At 40.3% G+C, this 21071-nt stretch overlaps 1 protein-coding gene across 1 annotated transcript in view; it reads left to right on the forward strand.

The window, feature by feature from the left end:
- Nucleotides 1–21071, forward strand: part of fgf11a (fibroblast growth factor 11a) — a 107143-nt gene that overhangs the window by 76765 nt on the left and 9307 nt on the right. Inside the window, exon 4 of the mRNA XM_086285155.1 lies at nt 19349–19547. Within this exon, the coding sequence (XP_086141281.1) occupies nt 19349–19547 (199 nt within the window). The remainder of the gene's footprint in view (nt 1–19348; nt 19548–21071) is intronic.

The following is a 21071-nucleotide window of genomic DNA, read 5'->3' on the forward strand; positions in this document are numbered from 1 at the left end:
CACACACACACACACATCATGAATAATACATATTTTTCATTATACAATGAACACCCAATTCCACAGCTTGTTTTGTTTAAACAGTATAGACATTCTCTGACAACCACACACAGCATTAATGAAAGAACCTTCAAAGGAAAAATAAATAGAAATAATTGAAGAAGTATTTTTCTCTCTCGAGTGTTGACTTACCTGCCTCACCAAGAATAGGCGGCCTTGAGAGATATTTAAAGACCACCAAACAACATAGCCTTGCTTCTTGTAGCAGTTAGCGAGGCAGAAAAGGCTGGGACGTGTGCACGTTGCTGCAAAGTAATCTGTTGTAAAAAAAAAAAAATAACACGCTTGTAATACCTTAAAGCATAGGTCAGGAAGTTGTTGTGCACGAGATAAACAAGGCAGTGTGGGAGCGACAGGCTAAATGATGGAGCGAATGTCCTTTTGTCCCTACATGAGCCTCTTGTTTCGGGAGGATAAAGTGAGATGATAATAGAGGTGAGAAGGAGAGAAGGGGAGTGAGTCACTACATTGTATTTTTTTTTTTTTTTGCATTTACATAAAAATATGCAGAAAGGAAATGGGCTTTGTTTAAAAATGAGATCCTGACTTAGAAATAAGCTTAGAGATTGAATTGAAAGATGAATTAAAAGCTGATACAGATGTAACATTTTCAGGATTTTCTTCCGTGCTAGGTGGTTTTCATGAAAATCAGTATTCAAGGCGAGAGCCCCTTAAACTCCTTGAGAATAGAGTGGCCGGTGGGGCAGTTTGATTGACTGGAATGGCTGAATCTTAGCACCAGTAATAACAAACTGGGCTGACTGTTGAAAGGAAGGAAGACGAAAAGATCGGAAGATGCTGGGGAGAGAGAAAGGGAGAAGGATGGCCTGACAGCCCCAGACTTGGACCGAACATAACGTCCCCTCTGGGAGCAACAACCACGGCCATCCTCATCTTTCTTCCCCCACCCTCCTCCTTCCTTAACCCCACCCCCCCCATCTCACTTGTATAGCTTTTACTTGCCTGTCAGTCTGTCTTACTCTCCGTCTGAACATTTGTGTCTGTTGGCGTCTCTTGTGGTTTGTCCTTTTCCTGTTCCCTCCTTGCTTTTTGTCACTAGCATATCACTGTCTTGATGTGTCCCTTATCTGCAGTCCTCGTCCTTGCTGTGTCCTCTTTGTCCTCGTCTCTCCCTTTGTCCCATTCCACCTCATCCTGAAACCTTTCCTTTCTGCTGTCAACCCTCCCTTCTTATACTTTTATCCCCTCCAAAAAATGCTTTTTATGCTTTGCTGCAGACAAATGAGATTTATTTGTATTTATTCTAGCATACAAATGTTGATGTTGAAAATCACGCAAACATTAGATACCATCTACACACAAATGCAGCATCTTCACTCTTACAGTCACTAGACTGATACTACTGTGTAGGTTTAATTGTTGATTAATTGAATGTGCCAGAATACTGTTCCTGATAGTCCCTGCCCACTTTAACCCACGGCCCTATGAAACCTACATTGATGCTTTATCTCAGTGATAGCTAAAGCTTGACTCCGTGATCATAACATGCACAAACATAAACTTCGTTCCTTCAAGAGACAGATAGTCCAGCTGTATGAGGAAAGAGGCCAGATGGTCTGTGTGTATCCATCTGTCTTTACACATCCCCAGCAATACACAATTCCTCTTTATCATCCTCCTGTCGCCTTCACCTCTGCAGTACCTTTATTCATCTGGCCACCATACATCTCTCTTTATTTCCCCATCTAGCACTTCTCTTTCAGTCTCGTCTGACTGCCTACAAATTTTAAATCATGCATACTGAGAAAGCACTTAAGAGCAAATGAGCATGTTGCAGTTATCTGCCCCTCATCCATTCTGATACCAAGTAGTTAGCAAAGGAATGTTTGTTTTAAGTTATTAATATTAATTCTGGGACAGAGAGCAGGCTTGTGCAGGTTTGTGGAGTTCTGTGCAGTGGCTGGGCACTGCTCTTGGAGAACTGGGGCATGTGGTTCAGCTCAGCAGAGGTTAATGGCGAGGGGAAACTCCTTGTCATGGTTCTATTGTCTGAGGCGGCTGGGACCCGCTTACCTGTGGGCACCTCCTGAAAATTGCTTTCTGATAAAAATAGTGCTCAGCCGTGGACCTGGCCCACTTTATTAGTCGTATGCTCTGGAAAAGCCTCCGGGGTAGAGAGATGGCAGCGGAGAGGGATGGAGGAGTGATGTGTGAAAGGGGTGCGGGTGGTGTTTTGAGATGCAGTCACACACAAAGCAACAAAATGAACCTGTACACCACACACCCACACTCACATTCCCTTGTGCAATTTAGCCACCCTCCACATCCCCACAAACACACATGTGCAACCAGGTATAAACAATCTGACAGAGGCAGGCAGACATAATTGGGCCGAACTCCGATACCCGGGACCGGCTCTGGCCAAGCTTTCCGCAGTTAACAGGGGAAAGTTGGACAAAGTAAAACTTTGCTCGAATGACATTGCGAATATACACCCTGAGGATAAACGAGCAGAGCCCCACTTCTGTCTTCTTTCACATGCGAAACATATTGTACTATCTGAATAAGCTGTTATTGCAGGATCACGATTACACATAAGTTAAAGACATTTTCCAACACAGAGGTTTTGAATTTCACATTTCACATTTCACAGCTTAAATTTAAGCTTTAAATACTGTAGAAGAACTATATAAAAAACACTTGTAGTTATGGTTTGGGCTAATATGACCTTCTAAAGTAAAAAGACTATATTGAGAACCTCTGCTAGCATAGTCTAGTTGATAAAGGATAATGGATGGAAGCAGCTGCATAGACGATAAAACAGTAGGTGTTTAGCTAAGCTGTGGATCCACACTGACCTTCTTCTTGCTCAGACCTTGTAAAAGCAACATCTCGGGATTTCCTTCTTTCCTCCTGCTAATTGTTACAAATGCTAAAGGACTTAATCACATGGTATTAGTCTGAGGTTATTCTTGGTACCCTTAAAATAATACAAATACAGAAAACAAAGAATGCAGCATACAAACTGTTTGTATGTTGTAAATTGTGTTTGTATGTAAAAGTTTGTGGATTGCTGGGAGAAAGGAGTCATAGCAGTGAAAATGTTTGTCCTCTTAGCAGTCAAGCTAAGCTAAGCTAACTGCCCAACATGCTGAAGATTTGCATTAGTTAGACTAGTTTACCAGCTAGCCTGCTAACTAGCCACTTCTACATATGTTTTTTACACTATGAGTTGACTGTCCCTAGCTTTTTAGTTGGCTGCACTGTTATTATCACCAATTATTTTTGAGAGTAGTTACAGAAATGCAGTTTATTTCTCTCATGTTCTTGTTCCTTTGTTCCTTCGTTCGTGTTCTCTGCACTGTTTGTGACCTCCTCTAAGCTCTCCACTGGGAACTTCTTTTGAAATGCATTGAGGTACAGGTCACTAAATTGCCTTTGGTCACAAGACCAACCCGGGAGAGGAGGTAACGAGACGTGAATTAGAAAAAGGAGAGAGGGGTGGTGACGAATGCCTGCAGGTAGGCATGTGGAAGAAATGAGAAAGGGATGGCACAGGAAAACAGTAAAGGAAGATTTCATATCCGCTTTATAATGCTGCAGCTACAGCTAGAGCAGGCACAATGGCCTTGCTATGATTTGACAAGAGTTACGGCCGTCCCAGTGAGCTGAGAGGGTAAATCCAAGTTCTGCATTCTGATCAGTACCAGCAACTAGTAAACACGCGCACACACAAAGGGGGTAACATGCACACAAGCAGACAGCTATATTTGTAGACACATTTTATACAGTAATTTATAGGATACAAAACATAATTTAGAAAAGGTTCAAGTAGCAAAGCCTTTTACTGTAAATTAATTCCTGTAAGAGGGCTTTCCTTTATAAATCTCATGCTGTGGCATTTTGCTGTCATGTCTCACAAAACCAGTTAATTGGGATGGATGGTCTTTGGTGATATAGAAAGTTACCACATCCATCATTGCATTGTGTTCTATAAGAGCAAGCAGCTCCTTTCTCTGTAGAGACTGGCTACGAGGCAGCGTGTGTGTGTGTGTGTTTTTCCCCCAAGATATTTAGTTCACTTTGTTTTCCTGCAGAGATGTTGTGAAGACTTCTGTGCGGGGATAACAACACCAATAACTTCTATGTAGCTCATGAATGAAAAGATTATGTTTAATTCATATTATCAATTTAGCAGTGTGACAAAGTGGGTGAGAAGACCATTTGTCTACATTCTTAGTTAACATTCTTGTTTTGATTTAACCATATTTCACATGTAATCTGCAATAGGCAAACATCTAGTGATGGGACGTTCTGTATCGAGGCTTCGGAGCGTGTGTCGAGTAATGGAGGGGGCGTTTCCGCGAAGCGCGTATCGAGGCTTGCTTCATTTATGGGAGGAGCTGAAAATGATGACGTCCGAAGCCTCGCTGCCCGGCTGTACCACGTGACTGGTTCATGAAGCGGTTCGAACTTTGCCGCAAATAATCATTTTCCATACTGCCAGCATAAATATACACAGTATACTGCCATCACTACAATATACATGTTTTACACACTCCTTTTGTTGTTGACATTTACAGGCTGTGTGCAAAATGCCACACTCTTCAAATTCATGCCAGCTATTATTTTTACGTCCAGTAGGTGTCCTGCTAGAGCAAATGAAGCTTCATGAAGCTTCGCGTTGGGGTGAACCAATTGGATGAAAAGCTCCAGTGCTTCATGGGGCTTCATCTGCCCATCACTACAAACATCTACTATCCCGGGTTTGTTTATGTTCTGCACTTTTACAGATTATATAATATAACATCTTGGTTTAAATCAATTCATGCAAGTTTGTTAAGTTAACATGTTATTTATTTCAACTGTTAATTTGTATTGTTTGAACTTACCTTTACCTACCTGTCTTCCAGAAGCAAAAGGAGGAAATGTAGTTCTACTTCCTGCTTTATACCTTCTGGGTTCATCTGAGGTCACAGGAAGAGACCAAGGGCAGGAGGGGAAGAATTCTTATAATTTAATAAAGTTGATTTTAAAGGGTTTATAAAGAAATAGATTTAATGTTGTGATATGTATTGATTACACCAGAGTTTATGTTGCCAGTCAAGAGGAGTAGTAGAGGATGAATATAATCATGTTCATCTCACCTACCTACTGAATGGAATAGTCCAGAGGAGAAAGTGTTTGATTAAGGGGACTATTTAAGCAGACGAACTCAGGTGTTTCAGAAGAAGGGTTCAGGTCAGTGTAGCTGTGTGCAGTTTGACCTTAATTTCCGTTGATTTAAGTTCAGTTATGTTTATTTGAATTGAGTTTATTATAGAGTTGAGTTTCTTATTTGTTTCTTTGTAAATATTCTTGGGCCACAGAATGGTGAATAAATCACTTGCTACACTGGACAGCATCAGTCTCCTGCACTTCTTTGACCGCTTAAGTCGAGTCCTACCACAAGCAGTTAAATACTGTAGTTTCTATTTGTGACCCACATATTTATCCAGGAAACATCAATAAAATATTTTGTTATTTGGTTTGTTTGTTCCACCACCTTTATAAAGTTACATTTGTATTCGTGTGAGTGTGAAATTCATTGTCTTTTACCTCTGCTTTGCTCCTACCAATAGCTGTGGGAAATGTTTGGTTAACCAGCTGCTCTATACTCTGTTTATGAGCTCTGATACATTCGTCTGTATTGTATGAAATTAAAACAGTGAGCAGAAAGAGACTACAACATACTCATTCTGAACAGCATTTGGTGTATACAAGTCAGACATCAGGTTAAAGTTAGGCAGCAAAAAACACCCAGGATCAGGCTAAGATACCTCCCGCTTATTTCTGGCAACAGATTCAGCATCTTCTTGCTTGTGGCACTGTGTCCTGACAATTATAACTAAACATCTTCAATTTTTTTTGTCAAAAGAAAGATTATTTTGTCATAGCAAAACTTCCATGTTATCATATGTTTATTTGACCTCTAACAAATACGCTGGCTTTTGTTCAGCTATTTTTCTTTATTTCCCTGCCCGTGTTGCACGTTCACATTTTTAAACTTACAGAGCGTTATTGCCATTTTCATGAGTGTTGCAGGGCTTGAATGCATTAAAGACTTTCATTTCCAAAGAGGACTTTCTATTGTATTAGTCATGCACTGTTACATCAAAATATCATCAAGCCAGGAATGTTTGACTTGAATAAAGTAGCTACAGTCTTTTATCCATCCATCCATCCATCCTCTAGACACGGGGAGACTCCACATAAAAAGGACCCCATCAGGTGGAGTCAAACTCAGGATTTACCTTCAAACTGTAACGTAAAATTAGTGCGCAATGTTAAAGGTCTACTGCACTTGTTGTGAGAATGACCTATTAAAGATTGAAAGCAAGTTACATCTCATTGTTTTTGAGATGTAACTTAAACCTACACAGTAGTAAAAACTGAAAAAATATAACAACCCACCACCGCACGCACGCACGCACACACACACACACACACACACACACACAAAAACCCACTACAGGCTGAGAGGACAGACAGTTAGCAATAACCTGTTAAATACCTTTGTATTTCTCCCAGGTTGCAGCAAAGAAACCCTACATATCTCCAACAGCTGTTTAGCAATATACACCTGTCTCCAAGAAAAGACCAAATGTCTGTGAAGGGAGGCTGGAGCTGATTAATGAATGAACACAGGGCTTTCATATGAGTAATTTATGCCACAAAACTGCATAGTTAGACTTAGGAAGCATGACACTTAAGGATATTTCACAGAATTAGCCATGTTGTAGAAAATCATCTCAGAAAATCTTTCTGTCGATCTGTGCATCAGTGGAAACAGTATCTCATATACCATGCTGTATACACCAGGTTCTAAATAGCTTCAAAGCTGCAGCTTGGGGACAAATGTAAGCTTGCTTGTTGGTAAAGTACTGCTAAACCTCATTAGGATGCCCAATATGTATGTAGCATGTAAAATCATCCGCCAGCTTCTCCTCAGCCCATACTAATACATGTCTATGTGCCCTGTCACGCACAAACTGATGCTCCTGACAGGTGGCAAACTGGCAATTAGTCAGTTCTCTCAAAAAAGTCTACTTAGAGTATGACCTGAAAGCTGCCTGCCCACACACACACAAACACACACAAAAACTCACACACACTCCCAGCTCCTGTCCTCTGACCTTCCTCACCTACCCATCGAATCAGAAAATGCTTATGTCTTTTTCTTTGAGTCAGCACTCTTTTTTACCTTTCCACCTTTCTCTCTTTCTTTCTCTCTTTCCCCTGGTCTTTTGCATTTTGACCCCCACCCCACAGCCCAAACTAAGTCTCATCTGGCAGCTAAGATGTGCAGACACGTGACAAAGAAGGAATGGGGTGAAATGTGAAACAAGGCAGGAATGATACTGAGATAAAGAGAGGATAACAGGATGGTCGGGGGGTAGAAGCCTAATATAAAAGGAGAGATGAAAAAGATATAAAAGGCAGTGTACAGGTAAAGACGGGTTATCTTTGGTTGCCTTTGGAAAATCCCCAAATGCACAGCGAGGGTCTGGCACTCAAGGTGAGAAGCAGAGGACATCCCTCCCTCCGTATCCCTCTGCTTCTTCCCCCTCCTACACCCGCCTGCACCCTCTCCAGCTGTTCTCATCACATTCGGCTTTTTTGTGTGCGCGGGTTTTTTTTCTGCTTATTACGAGTCTGCTTTCTGCTTCATGTGCACTTGTTTATTCATCTTTTGTGCAGACAAATATCATGAACATGTGTTTACAGACATTCATGCTGAATATATTTTGTTCCGGTATCTATGTGTGATGCCACAAATGTCTGTCTGGATATCATGACCATTCATGCCTGATCGAGCTCCTTATGCCGTCCCCTGTAAAAACCAAAATATTATCAACAAAAAGACATTGCCAAAAAAATGTTTCTACTCTCCGTAGGATGGCAACCCAGATGCACGAGAGGGTTCAGCGAGAGGCCAAAAGGTGGAAAACAGAGAAAAGACAGAGGACAGACTTTTAGAAAAAGCAGCTGGGTTGTTATTATCCTGTCAGATAACAAAAAATTCACTGTTCCTTAAAGAGAAATAAGCTCGTTGTATCTGAGAGCAATCTGGATCATGACTTGGATATCCAAATCTGTGGCAGCTGGTGTTCCCCGGTGTCATGTTATTTTATTTATGTTGTCAGATCTCAGTACTTTCCCATGGCTGAGAAAAGTTAACTTTAAACTCAGTGAAGCAATAGACAAGTTTTCTTAAAAATAATCACTGTGGGCTGTAGAGGGAAATGATCCTTAGTTTACTGTGTGGTCAGAAGCCTGTCAGCATCCAGTTGCTGTATTAATGGCTTGGATGAACTTGTGGCTCAGGAGGAACAGCAGGGCATCTACTAACTGGAAGGTTCGTGGTTTGATTCTCCAGTCTGCATGACAATGTATTCTGATTCCCAATACTTTTGTGTGAGTATGTAAATGTTAGGTAGGAAGAAGTGCTTGTGTGAATAATGTTGTATAAAGTCCTTTGAGTGTTCAAGTAGGGCAGAAAAGCGCTATATAAGAATCAGTCTATTTACAAGAACTACAGTTATTAATTTAGGCAATGTCTCAATGCCAATTGATAATTATGAATATTTCTTTAAGTTGCTGCTTTTGTGCTGTTCAATTCAATTCAATTTAATTTATACAGCGCCAACTGACAACAACAGTCGCCTCAAGGTGCTTTATATTGTAAGGTAGACCCTATAATAATACATAGGGTCAGAAGAACCCAACATAAAGAGAAAAACAACAATCTTATGAGCCCCTATGAGCAATCAGTTTGGCGACAGTGGGAAGGAAATACTCCCTTTTAACAGGGAGAAACCTCCGGCAGAACCAGGCTCAGGGAGGGCTGGCTATCTGCCGTGACCATAACATACAACCATCTACAAAAGCATTGGACCACACTTCTTAATGTTTGCATTCACATGTCTTCAGTCTCATTGCAACAAATCTATATAGTCAAGTATGCAAACTGCCTTTAAAAACATCTGTGAAAGAATAGCTCATTCCAGGACCACGATACTGTAATGGGACGCCACTGTTACAACAGGTTAGATCAGGAAACGTCTTCCCTCCTACATGAACTGTAAGTGGTTTTACTGCAGAGTGGAAGCGTTCAGGAGCCACGGCAACTCAGCCACTTTAGGAGTTGTAAGTGAAAAGACAGCTTGGATGGACAGTTATTGACCTAAAAATGCATAAATAAAATTAAAAACTGTCACTCTTTATTAATACTTTGAGTTCCCTCTGTCTGTCTTAATAATTACAATAGATGCAGCCTCCTCAGCATCAGCCTCCTCTGATCCAAATGCACCTGAGAATGTTACTGAGAGGCTGTTCAGAAGCAGCTTACACAGTCTTTTGTGAATCCTGTTATTTTTTTGTAGCATACTGTCCTACAGCAATAGAGCATACTTACACAGCTACAATGAGGATGACACATCCTTTTTTCAGAGTGAAGCATCTTTTCGCCTCTGAAAAAAAGGTCCTAACAGCCCCGCGTACAGTGGCAGTCCAAGTCAAGCAGAAAAATGCTGCTTTTAAAACTCAAGAAAACAGGCTCTTTTCTGGTTTTACAAAATTGCTTTGAATGTCAGAGCTTGTTTTTCATTTAATAGCTGTGGATGTTGATGCTTTTTAGCACTCGAGCTGACTAGTTTATCCGCTAGAGAGTACAGCGCTCACTTGGAGATGGAACTTTCCTTACCTAAAAGCTGAGCAGCTGCTTAAATGCACAGTTTGAAAGAATGGCGCTGATGATAGTGCGAAAGAGCAAAGCAGCAGGGCTGTATGTTGTCCATAAACGATATAATAAATGATAATTATGCCTATCTTTAGAGAATTGTTTTTTCCAAGCTCCTGTGATGCTTCCTCAGCTGTTTGTCCTCAATTAAAGTTGTTTTTCTACTCATTTGCTCAGATAATAATCGGCTTTTCTCTAAACAAGCATTTGTGAGGCTAACCTTGCTCTGTGTGCAGATTGTTATCCTCCTGACAAGAGTTGCATCTGTAGGTAAATATTCAACATGCACTTTACACAGACACAGTCATTGTTGTTTTATTCCTCTGTCACGTATGTCCTCTGCCAAAATGCTGCACTTCCATGGCTTTATTTTGTTAATAAATATTTGAGATTTGAGGTTTTATTAATCAGTCATCTTCATTCATCTTCAGAATAACAACTAAAGTAGAAATATGCACAGAACCAAGAGCCTTTCAGGTGAAAGAAAACAATTCCTGTTCAATTCAGAATATTTTACAACCCAGCTATCTTTTTAAACTTTTGTGCCCTGCAGGATATTTTTATGACACTTCTTTTTTTTTTTTATTCGATTGTGAAGTGAAAAGACAAGATAGATGTGACAGAGAAACGAGGGCTGATAATTTCAGCTGACAGTCGTCTGATGGACTTAAAGTTGTGAAGCCAAATTTGGCCTGTAGACCTTTGTGATGACACGATGCACTCGTCTACATGAAACACAAAGGAGATTAAAATAACTCGGTGTCACTTTGACGCTGATGAAAATGTGCACAGTACAAAAGTTTTGACCAAATACGTTAATGTGCACTCATCTTATAGTAGTCACATCTACTAAATGTAATGTGAATGGAGACGAACCCACAAAGAATTATCAGCAGATTTCTGTAGAGTAGCATCTGTTTACCAAACGCTTGCATGACTGTCCCGCCCTTTTAATGAAATGATTGTGTGAATGTTGTGTTTACAGTTTTTTTCTGCTTGCCCCAAGTGGCTACAGACATTGGTAATCCGATTTTTTTTAATTAAGTTTTCTCTTGTGTGTGTTACGAATACTTGAATGTGATCAACTTAGCAACTGTGACTTCACACTTTAGTTTCTGGACTCTGGATTTTGAAACCTCATGATTACCATTTTGGTCAACACCATGTTAGCTGCATAATTCCAGTCAATGCAATTCCGTTTATTTATGTTTTACATTGTAAAGTAAAGATTCTACAATGATATAGTGAAAACTCCAATAACCAAACGACCCCCTATGGGTAAGCACTTGGAGACACTGGGAAGGAAAAACTCCCTTTTAACAGGAAGAAACTTCCAGAACCTCATGGTGGGGCAGCCATCTGCTGCAACTGGTTGGATGTGAGGGGAGGGACACAGGACAAACGACACTGTGGAATAGAACCAGCGTGTAACTAAGGGTCACCTAATCCAGCCCCAACTATCCGGTTGTTCAGTCTGACGTCACTAGCCGTGTCTGGGCCTAAACTCCGCTGCAGGTCCATATATCAAACGATCACTATGGCATTACTGAGAGTTGAAAAACTGTCTAAAGTCTTTCATCTTTAATAAAATGATCAGCGTTCTGCTCTACCAGGTGTAACAATTGAGTTTAACATCCAGGCATCCATGAAAACGGAATTTATGACATTTAACGGAGTTAGAAGTTAGCAGGAAGTTAGCTCGCTAGCTTCTATCTAAATACAATATAGCATGTCCTGACTGCGGGGTTTTGGAAACAAATTAAAACGTACAGCTCTATTATCACTTCCAACATAAATGAAGACAGAAAACTAAACAGCAGTGACGTTTGTAGGGTTACTGAAGTTTGGCTAGCTGGTATATAATGATGAGCTACGTGACCGCTAGCGCCACAGCTATGTTAGCACAATATAAACAAGATAACTTTTTTTCCCCTCGATAAAAGTTAACGTGAGTGTTCTCGGTGGTCAGGAACAATTGTAATCGCATGGCAGGATGCTGTAAAAGGACCAAACTTCAGCCAGGAGAACAACTGAGATAATCCATCCACAATACGAGGTTAGTCATTCATATACTGCTGCATGGGCTGGGCTGTAGTTACATCCTAAGGTTTTAAAAACTGAGCTTAAATAAATGATTAGTGGTAATAAAAGCCGAGGGAGGTCAACAGTGATCACTGACTGTTTTAGGAGCTTTTTGAGATTAAATAGAAGAAAATACAAAGCATTAAACATGTTAACAACACAAAAGCCATATTAAACGCAGACTACTTTAGGCCCGGAAGTAGGATTCGTCACATCATCACTTAACGACTGGATAAGATTGATGCTAGAAGTTATGCTAATGCTAATACGCTTGGTTAGCAAGCTGCACTGTTAAGCTGTACAGCCTAAAATGTACATACTAATTAGTGTAAAACCGAAGCACAAACTCCCCGGAAGACTGTAATACACATCAGACCACATTATTTATCAGATAATTCAATTCAAATGCTCCCAAAGGTGCCAACACCACAACCAAAGTTCAGTTCAGTGATTTCAATGACCAGAGATAAGGCATAGAGCAGGGGTCCACGAGGGCCGGTGTCCCTGCAGGTTTTAGGTTTAGTGTCCTTGATCCATCACAGCTGATTTAAATGGATAAATTACCTTCTCAACATGTCTTGAAGTCCTCCAGAGGCCTAGTAATGAACTAATCATGTGATTCAGGTGTGTTGACCCAGGGTGAGATCTAAAACCTGCAGGGACACCAGCCCTCGTGGACTGCGATTGGGGACCCCTGGCATAGAGCCAAACCTTTTTATATTTTTAGGAATATTTATTTATATACATATAACATATGTTCAGAAATTGTCCGAAGCTAAAATAAAAAAAACAACTCCCTTCAAGTAGAGGAGGAGATGGTCTGGGCAAGCTTCGCACATTTCACATAACTTCCTGTACGGGCGCATGAGGCGTCCTGTACTGTAGCTCTTTCCTTAACAGTCGCTGCAATGTTCAAATGAGGTCGCATTAATGTAAAAGTCACCCATATGTGAATGGCAAAGCCATCACTTTAACTGCCTAATGAAGCCGGCAATGTTACATAGTTGATGTCTTAAAAGGACTTTACTGGGTCACAGGAATTAAACACCTCAGCACCTCATCTGATTGGTTTCACTCCACCAAAGCTGTTTTTTTGTTTGCATTTTGAAACTAAGCCAAATTTTTGCAAAACTTTGTAGAGGGATGGTTAACGAGCAGTGAAAGTATCCATTACATTTTTATGCAGTTTATTGTGCCTTTAAAAAACAAAACAAAAAAAAAAACGGAAACTGGATATGATCTGGATCTGCTGCTGGATTTAAATGTAACAATATTTTTTTTAAAGAGATACTAATTCTCATGACAAAGGTTGTAACAAAATATAAGATATAGATAGGAAGAGCACATAATGAGTTGTGTAAGGCAGTCAAACTGTTTGCCCTTGACTCCACAGCCGTGACTTACTCCTGTTGTTATCCAAATGAAGGCTCATTATTTTAGCCCATATTCAGATTATCACAATTTTTCCTTTTAATATGTTAAATAAAACATGTAACACGTATCTCCGACCAGCAGCATCCCCAGGACACAATCCCTAAGTGTCTGTGGCTTTGATTGAGGGCCACTGATTAACCTGCAGTGTCAGCTCAGCTTACAAATTGTTTTAAGTTATTCACGCTTGGTTGTGTTGCCCTGCCGTGTCACATGTCGTATGGAACCCTAATCCAGGTTGTTGTCTTTTTTCTGCACCAGAGCTTGTTGTCTTTTTGCAAAGGTCTCACATAAAGTCCCCCATCTAAGTGAACGTGAGGTTCATTGTTTAATAGCAGCTGTGTTGCTGAGAACAGGGCTGAATGATGTTTTTGATGATAGTAAGAGAGTATTCCTAAAATACTTTCTCAGTTTCTCCTTCCTCAGCTGTCATGTTTCTCCCCTCGTTTCCTTTATCCTCATTTGCTTTTTTAAAATTTATTTATTTTATTTTTTTTACCACACCTCCTCCCCCTGTCCCCCCCCTCCCATCACTCGCCCAGTGATCTGTCCATCCGTCACTATCGATGTCAGTGTGGTGTGTGTATTTGTGTGTGTCTATATGCATGTCATCTGGCACTGGGTGGCCTCCCACTGATGTAAGAGGGATCTGTCATGTCTCTCTGTCACAACAGACACGCATGAGTAGATGTACACACACACACACACACACACACACACACAAACACACACACACACACACACCTAAATGCGCATGGTGGACTTGTCTCTACTCAGTCTGTTCTTAGTGAATGCATGAGCAATTTTTCCTCTTTTCCTTCCATCCTAACCCCTGAGATTTACTAGACATTTATATTTTTCTGCTAAAACAACCTTCAAGGCTGCCAGTAGGTTGTGGAGTTGTAGAAGTTATTATTTGTTAGGGTTATATCCACTTCTGCATCCAGAGGTATGAAATACAACATGATGGGACATTTCAACTAAACTCTCCTTAAAATGTGGTTTGTTAAAAAGCTGCAGAGAAAGAATCCCTGGGTGGATTCGTGGCTGTTCTCCAGCTCGAGTGGTTTTTAGCAGGCTAAACGAAGCCCTTCAGGGGGTTACAGAGTGACAAGTGGACACCGGTTAATTTTGTAGCATCAGGAGCTACAGCAGCAGCAGAAGCCCCGGCTGTGTGTTTGGAGCAGCACCTGCTGAACACAAGAGGAACTGCACTGGAGATGCTTTAATGTAGTTTGTCTCTTGGATGAGGGGAATGAGGGGTTATTGGGCTCAGGTGACAGATCGTATTCTCTGTTATTAGACTGAGGCTTGTTGGTGTCCTCGGTGAAGAGATACGAGGATGGCTGCCTTTCCTCAGCATTGATGAAGGGGAAATGATCAGTTAGAAAATCAGCCTGAAGTCCACTGAGAGCAAATCATGAAGACAGATGCTCATCTGTCCCCTGTGTGTATGCTGCTTGAATAATGTGTGTTAGTGTTTAATTTTGAAAAGTCTAAACTCTATAAAACAGCATTGCTGATCTCTCCCTGAGTGCATGCTTTTAACTACGTGCACAAAGCTTTCTTCTGCGTACAATTATATGATTTATTTGATATGTTCGATACAGTAGAAGTCATTTTAATCTTTTTTTAGTCACTAATGTGAGATGGAGAAAAATATCTGTTAATTAACTATTTAATAGGGCTGTGATAGACTGGCGACCTGTTGAGTGTGTACCCAGTCTCTTGCCTTAGTACAGCGAGGATAGGGTCCAGTCAACTTGAGACCCTGAACAGGACAATGAACTGAGAGAATGAATGGAATATATTGTAAATATCTAGACCACTGGTGTCACACATACTATGACCTTGGCCTTGATTTGGAAAGTGTGAAATTTGCAGTGAAGTCATGAATTACTCATTAAAAAGCATTTCTAGCATTTCTAGGCATTTCTAATAAAATATGTGGAAAGTTATCCGTATTTTAAGTCTGTATTTTAAATCATTTAACAGGAAATAAAACCCTCTGCTCTCTGTTTTTTAAAGGAGGGGCTGACAGGTATCACTTTGGTTAGTCTTGGATTGTCAGCTTTTTCTTTCTTGTTTCCTTTGTTAGGTTTAAATCTTGGCTGTTTGGCAGGTGAACATTGTCAGGATGTACTTTTTTACACTTGAAGTAACTTGTAATATTTTTTTAACCTGTTATTCAAGATTTTTACTGCTCTGACTGAGTTTAAATCATATACAGGCATGATTCAGACAATCCATCTAACTGAAAAAAGAGTCTTATATGTGCTCATGCATGCAGATATTCACTTTAGTGCCCCACACCAGATAGTGTGTTAGTTTGAAGGCTTAGTACACTTTTGTGTAGTAATACTGTATATACCGATTGTGTGGTACTGTAGTTACACTTTGACAGCACAGTAAGTGACTCAAATCAAGCTGTTCTCTTTAAACCTGACATTCTTCTTACGCTTTGGGAATGGACTGGCTTTTATATAAGCCAGTTTTCTAGTTGGACTACACTTACTATACACTTTAAGCACTTTATCTACCTCCCATCTACAGCCAGTTTGAAATAAGTTGATCTAACATGCATGAAACCCATACAGGCACAGGTAGAACATGCCGACTCATCACACAGAGGCACCAGCTTTCAAACCAGAAGTCTTCTTGCTACTTGTTATACGTTTAATTCTTATTCGTTTTCAGTGTTACTTTAATATTTTATATTTCTGTATTATTTTTATTGTAGTCTCTGGATTTTGTTTTGTCTCTAAGTTGGGATAGCTATCATTAAGGAGCAGACTGTAGTAAGCCCAGAGTGCCTAAATTGCCGGTGTAAAATGTGGGCTGGCAGATGCAACAACAACTTGATTGTCTTAAAACCATACTTGACTGTGTACTGAATGGAGATCTTTTTCCTTAACTAAGATTTTTGAAACCCATGTTTAAGATGTCAACACTTATTTTAGAAGGAATTCAAAGCACTGGCTAACCATATATTTGGTCTTACCCACGTCGAACTCTTAGTTTGTTTTTATTTTCTGTCAGCATAGACACTGAGTCAAGATGACAGATGAGGGAGCAGCCTGCCCTTTAACATCAGTCTGCACCTCAGCTTTGAGTGGACTTGGCATTTTGTTGAGGCTGAGATGTTAAGAAGACACCAGACACTCACAAGCACATTTTGCACATCTAGCAAAAACACAGTAACTGTTATAAGAAATGGCCCAAGAAATTTAAAATGTGGGGGAAAGTAGCCCTGATATCTGGTTTGCTGCTGACATGACACATGCTTAACAGAAAAGTCACAATGATCTCACACACATAACTGCACCATTAAGTTACAGTGAAGGTTTACCTCAAAGCAAACTTAAAATAGTTCGAGTAAAGGTCAAAATTTGAAACAGCTAAAATATCCACAAACCACCAAAACAATCTCTTTTCATATACAATTAAAACGCTTATATTCTCTGGTGTGGTTATACTGTACTGTATGGTTCAACACACTGAACAGGAATATGTCATGAGTCACTCTTGTATGCTTTTCATACAAGTTTCACATGAGACAGATACAAACTTCATAAGATTTATATATATCTTTTCCATATGGGTAGCAGCGGTCCCCAACCCCCGGGGCCGGTCCGTGAGTCGTTTGGTACCAGGCCACGAGAGTAGAGCCTCGGGTGTGAAATTTATAGTTTTTTCTCGTGTTGCAGTTGTGTCTTATTTTGAAAGAAATAATTACGTGTTACTATAGTGACCAGAGATTAATTAAGGGGCAGAGAGGAGGATGTTACTCTCAATGTTGTTGGCAGATTTCAGGAGGACGCTGCTAATAAAGTTACACAATTACACAGCGAATTTGCGTTTATTATTATATAATAAATACCACAGTTTTTGTCTTGGGCGTATCATTTTATTGTGTTGTATTTATCTGCAACACCTTAAAGGCCGGTCCATGAAAATATTGTCTTACATTAAACTGGTCCGTGGTGCTTAAAAGTTTGGGGACCGCTGAACTATAGTGATGCCGTGAGAATAAAGGCATGTTAATTGTACGTGAAGAGTGAGGGCCTTGGAGCTGTTTTATGTTTTACCTGATATAAAATGCACCACCAATCCAAGTGCTCCTTTTAAAACAGTTTAAAAATGACGTTTGTTAGAAAGCTGTAGGGAGCACTGCGTCAACACACTGGTCGCTCAAAATGATTTAGAACTTTTTGGAAGTGGAAAGACTGTCGGAGAGGCAATGAGTGAGGATTGCTTTGATGCACCTGAAGTCATCATATATGTCATCATATATCTTCAAATGTAGATGTGCCTGCACATGATGGCACTCTGGAGCAGTTCAAGTCATTTCCATCAAACGTTCTCCCCTGAGGAAACTGAGGACTTCACAGTAGGACCCTGTGTTGAAAACATGGTCCTTGTTGGAAACTGTGATGTGGGCCAGTTCCACTTTTCAAAAAATGTAATAAATGGGGTGTCCCAAGAAAATGAAAAAGTAAAGCAGAAGAGTTTCCATGTGAAAATTATACCAGGAAATTACATTGACAGGAGTGCAAGAACACTGGGTATTAGAATACAGTCAGTTTATACATCTGTGTTCACAACCCTGCAATAAAGTCTTTAAAGATCCTGCACAGAAAAAATGTCAAAACAGCAGAGCTGATGAAACATCCACTGAAAACTATAACAAGTTAAAATAAGCCAGGGTTATCTTTAAAATCCTTAAAGCACACAATTTAATGCAATGTGATCACTTTGTGTTACTTCTCCTAATCATGTGACCTTTTGTAGCCTGCAAAATAACAGAGCCTATCACAGAAAAGATGCTGCATCTTACCACACTTGCTTACTTTTGAGGATCTCCTAAATTTGCTTATCTGTTTCAGGTTCAGTTTAATTCACATAATTAATCAATTAATGGTCTTGAGCATGCATGTCTGATGATGGTGGTGGTGGGGTGGTAATGAGCTGCTGATCAGCTTTAAAGTTACCTTACAATCCTTTAAAGTTCCTACACACACACTGCACAGAGAAGATGAGACACATCACACTGCAGCGAAACGAAGTTAATGATAGCAATCTGATTACACCTTCAGAGACACTGCAGACCTTTGGATTTCACTCTGTGCTAATAGAGCTAAGGTAATGGGTGGGCAAGGGAATGAATGGCTGTCTAAGTGAATGGATGTGTAATTAAAGAATGGGCGATACAGTCGATGTAATTAGCTTGTTTATGTGTGGTACAATGGATATGGGCAGGCGTGAGGATCTGGGCCTGGAATGGCAGACGGAGAGAGGGAGACGAGATAGGAGACGGCGAGGAGGGGCGAGAGTGGGAAGGAGAGAAAGAGAGGGAGCAAACTCCTTATTCAGGCCTTTTCTGCTCACCCGTCACATCAAGGCTCGAAATCAATCCTGCAAATTGGTTTGTTCCTGGACAAGGTTACCAAATGACGGAGGGATGGAGAGAATGAAGTGGAGGAGACACGGAATATGAGATAGAGAAGGAATATGTGAGAGCTGTAACCAGAGATTGTGGGGAGGACGATGAAGGGGAGGAGGGTGGGGATGTCCCGCTGTTGACGTATTGCCTAATGCGGGGGCTCTGTGTGTGTATGTGTGTGTCTGAGTGTGTGTGTGAGCTGAAGGCCAACAGCGACGTCATTAAACTATGAAGGAGGTGAAGGATCCAGTTGATTGTTGTTTGTTACAGGTAAACCGTAGAGACTGAGTTATGACCTGCTGGCTCACAAAACACTTTGTCCGTGTGGCAAAGAGGCATGTACATGTTGGGACTGAGTTTGTCTGTGTGTGTGTGTTTGTGTGTCTGTGTGCATGCCACAGATGTTCCTGTAAACCTGTCACAATGAAATGTGGAACCCATTTCCTCCCATTCCCAGCTGAGCCAGTGGAACCGGAGAGTAAATATATAAATAATAGAACAGATAAAAAATGATGCAATCTCCAAATGTGTTATTCTTCTCCATTGACCTGACGTGTCTTTTTGTGTGTGTGTGTGTGTGTTGCTTACAGGAACACTTTACACCTGAGTGTAAGTTTAAGGAGTGTGTGTTTGAGAACTACTACGTCACCTACTCGTCCATCCTGTACAGACAGACCCAGTCAGGGCGGGCTTGGTACATCGGCATCAACCGGGACGGCCAAGTCATGAAGGGGAACCGCGTCAAGAAGACGAAGGGAGCTGCTCACTTCCTGCCCAAGCTTATTGAAGGTAAGCTTGTACGGTATGTACATGTAAAGCATGTTGCTCTCTATCATAAAACAATAAAAATTTCAATTTCAACAAGGGGGCAAAGAAAAAGATCTAAAATAAAAAGACAAAAGGTCATACAGAAGGAAAACCAAGGATAACACAAAAAATAGCAACTGTAACAAAGGAAGCAAGAAATTTCATCAGTCCAGAAAACTTTTTACTTTCCTTAACCTTCATGCAGGATATGAAAATAATAAAGATACAGGATAAGTTATAGAGATTAAAAGTTACATTAAAATGATCAACGTGATCACTTCACGTTGATCATTTTTCAAACCCCCATGAATAAAGTAACACTCATAATCTACTCATGACCTCAATCCATTGTTGAAAAGTTTGAACACATCAGCATGCCAGGAAATTACTATATCATCATAATCTGAGTCACAAATGTGAATCATGTCTTTTCTGTAAATGAGTTTTAGTGCAGAACATTAGATGCATGTATTGAGATCATATCATCAATTATTAGAGAACATACCGCTGAAACTTGTTATCATCCTTTTCTTCTCTTTTATGCTTTATGAGTAGAATTTATAACAGCAACAATAAAAACCTACAACGTTTTTCAAAAGCCATTTAATAGTGCATGATATTTCCTCGTTGCCCGGCACAGAACAGGTGCTGCACCTGCAGATAGTGAGCATGGATCAGTGCACACTCAGCGATGGTGGGGTTTATAACCCATGCCCACTAAGGCTTTATTTGATGATTTTCAGTGTTTATTTACTCCTGATTTTCTAACTGTTGTGTGTAGTCTATATTTTGTATAACCTGTACAGCACTATGGTCAGCTGAGATTGTTTTGAATGTGTTATGCTGTAGAAATAAACTTTGACTTGATTTGACCTAAGACAGTGCAACCTACAAGGAAAAACACCAGCAGAAGTGGCAAAAATGAATAATAGAGGATCTATTGCTGCTTTTCTATTATGTTATAATGTCCACTCCCTAAGCCAGGATCTGGTTTCTTCCTGTTAGAAGGGAGGTTTTCCTTCCCACTGTCGCCAAATGTTTGATCTTAAGCTAAATTTAGACTTCTGCAGGAAACCTACGTCCTAGCTGGTAACCAGAAACTGCTTTAATCCCTACACCACAACCTTCCATGCCTTTAGACTTGTTGTGGTATACGTCATCCCAGCGTGTAGTTACATTTCTCAGAAGAAGCACTCAAGGTTACGTAGAAGGTTGCAGCGTAGGGTTAAAATAGGGTTCTGGTTATGGCGTCAGTTACTCTATGCCGCATTAGTATTAGTATAATTCACGTGTTATGGGGTCATCTGATTGTGTGTTTATTCTCTGTATTATTGTAGGTCTTATCGTAGGGTCTTTACTTCACACTATAAAGGACTTTGAGGCGACTCTTACTTGACTCGATTTTCTTATTGTGATTGTATAAATAAAATTAAATTGAATTAAAAGTAATCCATATTAGCCAGTATACTGTATATATTCAATTCAATTTTATTTGTACAGCCCCAA

Source organism: Aulonocara sp. 'chitande type north' Nkhata Bay, linkage group LG3 (genome assembly GCF_057382095.1).
Source record: "Aulonocara sp. 'chitande type north' Nkhata Bay isolate Kocher_YH1m ecotype deep benthic linkage group LG3, A_spYH_male_GT1.1, whole genome shotgun sequence".
Lineage (NCBI taxonomy): Eukaryota > Metazoa > Chordata > Actinopteri > Cichliformes > Cichlidae > Aulonocara > Aulonocara sp. 'chitande type north' Nkhata Bay.